Source organism: Solanum pennellii, chromosome 5 (assembly GCF_001406875.1).
Source record: "Solanum pennellii chromosome 5, SPENNV200".
Classification (NCBI taxonomy): Eukaryota; Viridiplantae; Streptophyta; class Magnoliopsida; order Solanales; family Solanaceae; genus Solanum; species Solanum pennellii.
This window is the reverse complement of record NC_028641.1, coordinates 72572799-72576603: the sequence shown is the minus strand read 5'-3', so window position 1 is coordinate 72576603 and position 3805 is coordinate 72572799. Positions and strand designations below refer to the sequence as shown.

Below are 3805 nucleotides of genomic sequence, written 5' to 3'. Positions count from 1 at the left end.
AAAGAGTGTGTACGATATAAAGGAAAATGTTTTACTAGGTTAAGGACGTTAAATGAGTGATGAGGAAATAATAAACTTGAAATATCACGTCTGAATCTAGTAAAACATTTAACCAGCCGGCATATAGTACTCTTAAATGTGCCATTAAAAGAAAAACTCACAATAAAAAGTTTGAAAAACACACACAAACAGTAGTAGTTTAATAATTAAAGATGGACTATAAATGCCAAAACTATACTAATTATGGTCATATTCTAAACGTTTATGAAATTACTTTATCACTTTTTCCTCGTTGAAAAAACCGTAATTTATTTTTTCCAACTTCCACCACCCACACTTTCACATGTTTTTGGCATGCTTAATGAAACCATTTATTAGCCACTTACTTTTCCACCCTAAATTACAAAAAAATAAAATATATATTCTTTATTCTAATGGTGGGGGCCAAAACTAGCTTCCACACATCTCGACTGTATTTTTCTCCAACGCAAACATTCATCAAGACTTAAAAAAATGAGAATACATCGAATCCCGTAAGGGGTACATAGAACATCTCGACTATATTCTTCCCCAACACAAATATCCATCAAGACTTAAACAAATGAAAATACATCAGGTCCCGTAAGGGGTACATAGAATATCAAATGGAGTTATTCGTGTTCAAGCAAGTTCCAATAGTACCATTCTTTTTATATCATCAAGAATCATAAGACCAACATTTCTCAAAAAGGATATATATTAGGTTCAAGATCTCTAGGCACATGAATGTCACTCAAATTCTCCAAAAGAAAAAGCACTAACTTTTGAAAGATCTGACATGCAACTGTCGATATTTTTGAAGAGTGAAGCAACATAACATGTTATACTTGATTAGCTTCATGCTAGACTAGCAAAAAAAAAAACCTGGACTTAAGATTCTAGAGAAGTAATTAACTCAACAAGTAACAACACCAAGTAAAAATGTGAAAAAACTAGCATAAGCAAAAGAGATTTAAGCTTACAGAGCGATTCAATCCAGCTTTCTTTTGACAAGCATGTATACTATAAACAGATATAGGAAAGAATTGCCGCTACTTTGTCAATAGCTAGTTATTTTCTCTATTCCTAGACTGAACTGTTGTATACCAAAACCTTTGCAGAAACAAAGATATGGAATGTAGACTAAAATGATAGTGCCTTTGTTATCCTACGGAGCGATGAGAATGTCTAGAGAGAGTTTGATTCACCAGAAAATGCAGCCATTAGCTTTTCCTTCGTTAGCTGTTCGGGTCCACTGGACTTGACCACAAATGTATGATATACTGTATCATTCCCCACTGCAAGTTTTGACTCAACAACGCTGACCTGTGTCTCTTTGAATGCTTCAACGACTTTTGCTACAGGATGGGTTCCCAGTGGGCATCTAGCTCTTACAATGACTTCATCACTGGCGGCTTCAATGTTGATATCAGCTGCATCCACAGAGGTGCTTCCTCGCCTTTCCAGCTTATATTCCGCGTCCCTGATCCTTTTCTGCATGTCAGTGATGTGAGCAATGGCATCTCCTAAGAGGGAAGCTTTGTCCATTTTGGAAATATTTGGAACAACAGCTCGTAATGCATAAAACCGCTGGTTCAGCTTCTCCCTCCGTTGCCTCTCAGCTTCTACATGATTGAGGGGCTCTTCCCTTCCATTGGCTGGTTTTCTTCCACGCTTTCGAGGCCTCCTTTCATCAGCTGGTCCTGCATGTTTTTCCTTGCATGAAACTTCAACATCTGAATGCTCGGATTCAACAGTGGGCACTGGAGAAACAACGGGTCTTGAGTTGGTGAAATCTATTTGCATTCCACCAGGCTTTTGATGCTGGAGGCTATTTAACAGGAGCTCTTCTCTTCCACCATTGACAAACTCTCGTAAGTTGTTTGGTGGTGCCTGAGGACTATAGAGCTCCACCGAGTTCCCTGGCTTTACATTACCAAATGAAGCCCATGATACGGGGCGTACACCATTTTGTGTATTTATGATGGGAGCCCTGTTTCCATTTCTGTACATTTCCAGTGGCCCATCCACCGGTTTCCTGCGAACAAGTTTTTCCCTAAACTCGGTAGAACCAGATTCTAAATTCTGCCCAAAAATCTTCGGATTTTCCTTTGACTGATCAAAAGGAAAAGAGCTGGGAATCACAGAATTGTTTCCATTCTTTTTCTCAGCTACAACTGCTGCTTGCTTAGCCCTAACTTGAGCCAAAAACGATGAGAAGCAAGATTTTATTGAATTTACAAGCTCCAAGCTTTCTGGTATAGTTCGTACAGATCCCAATTCCACAACCCCTATATCAGTTGGGATCAAAACAACTGTTTGCATACCAGCAGACTTCATCAGAAAAGACCTAGAACAATAATCTACAGACGACCTCATAACATCTGATAACCACACATGTTTACCAGCACTAAAACATTTCCCCGGACCACCTTGCCCTCGAGGAAACGAAAAGTACATTGAAGCAAGAAAGAACATTTCAGTATCAGTGACTTTATCCAATCCAGACACATAGTTATCTTCATCTGTTCCACCGAAAAACATATGCAACTTCTGAAGAACCCTCTTCCTCATCCTTTGTTGAGCCTCATCCGCGAGGCGTATATTGAGAATCCTAGTAAGTTCAGATTCCTCTCCTTCCCTAGCTTCCCTACAACAACCATCTCCCCATCCTAACACCAACTCCCCCAACTTAGACCGCGAAATCTGCCAAAAAATGGCGTAATTCCAACTAAAATTACTTGCATTCGGACGTTCCACAAGATCTGATAGCATATTCTGCAAATTCTCATCACTCCCCATTGCCATTAAAGAACATTCAGCAGAAACTAAACTAGACATCAAGTAATCAAAAGCTTTTGTTCCTAATACCGCTGCCACCATAGTCTTATCCTCATCACTCCACAACATAGTCATTTCTAACAAATATTAACAAAACCCCAGATGCTAAAAACTTCAACTCTCCTCCAATTTGATATAAACCCCACAAAATATTTCAAAAAAAAAAAACACACACACAAATCCTTTTCAATCAAATCCAAAACAAAATCTATCTCACCCCTCAACCTCAAAAAGATTCAATCTTTCTTCTTTAAATACCCAAAATTCAACAACCCCACATTCAGATCTCAAAATCTTGAAACCCCAAGTAACCATTAACTACATAAAGACAAAATATCATATAAACTTTGATATGAAAATGAACATAAAAAGAGAAACAAACCAGTTTTTGCAGTTCAAGAAGCAGTAGAGCAAGCAAAAACTCTTATCACCCTTGTGAGGAATTTGAAATCCTCAAACTAAAAAATTCAAATTTTTGCTCAAACATCATTTTTTCTTTTCATCTTTGCAAAGAAAAGAGGGAAGATAGGAGATTGGAGAAGAGGGCATTAAGGGTATGTCTCTTCTAAATCCAAACTGCATGTTTTGTATAAACTATGGTTTTAGGTTTTTAAAGGGTTAAATAGATAACCATGGTTGGGCTTGCATTAAGAATCTATTTCGACAGGCTTATAACTCGTGACTTATAAGCATGACACTCGTGACTTACAATTTTAATTTATGATTTTTATATTTTATGTTATTTAAGATAAATTTGTAAAAGTAATTAAATTCACGTAAAAAACAAGGTTTAAGTCATATAAGTTTTAACTTATTTTTAATTTTATTAATTTTTTAAATATGTATATGAGAAACAGTCGGCATGCCTTTTCTGTGAGTATTTATTTTAAAAAGAGAATAAAAAGGGATTTTATTGAATGAGGAAAAAGGGAAGTTTCACTTTGAC

General features: G+C 36.8%; 1 protein-coding gene across 1 annotated transcript; it reads right to left on the bottom strand.

Annotated features, from left to right (window-relative positions):
- Nucleotides 1-917: 917 nt before the first annotated feature.
- On the bottom strand, nucleotides 918-3480 carry LOC107018734 (transcription factor bHLH13-like). The gene has a single exon (XM_015219294.2). It carries the CDS (start codon nucleotides 2932-2934, stop codon nucleotides 1207-1209), a length of 1728 nt encoding a protein of 575 aa, XP_015074780.1. The 5' UTR covers nucleotides 2935-3480; the 3' UTR covers nucleotides 918-1206.
- Between the last annotated feature and the right edge of the window lie 325 nt (nucleotides 3481-3805).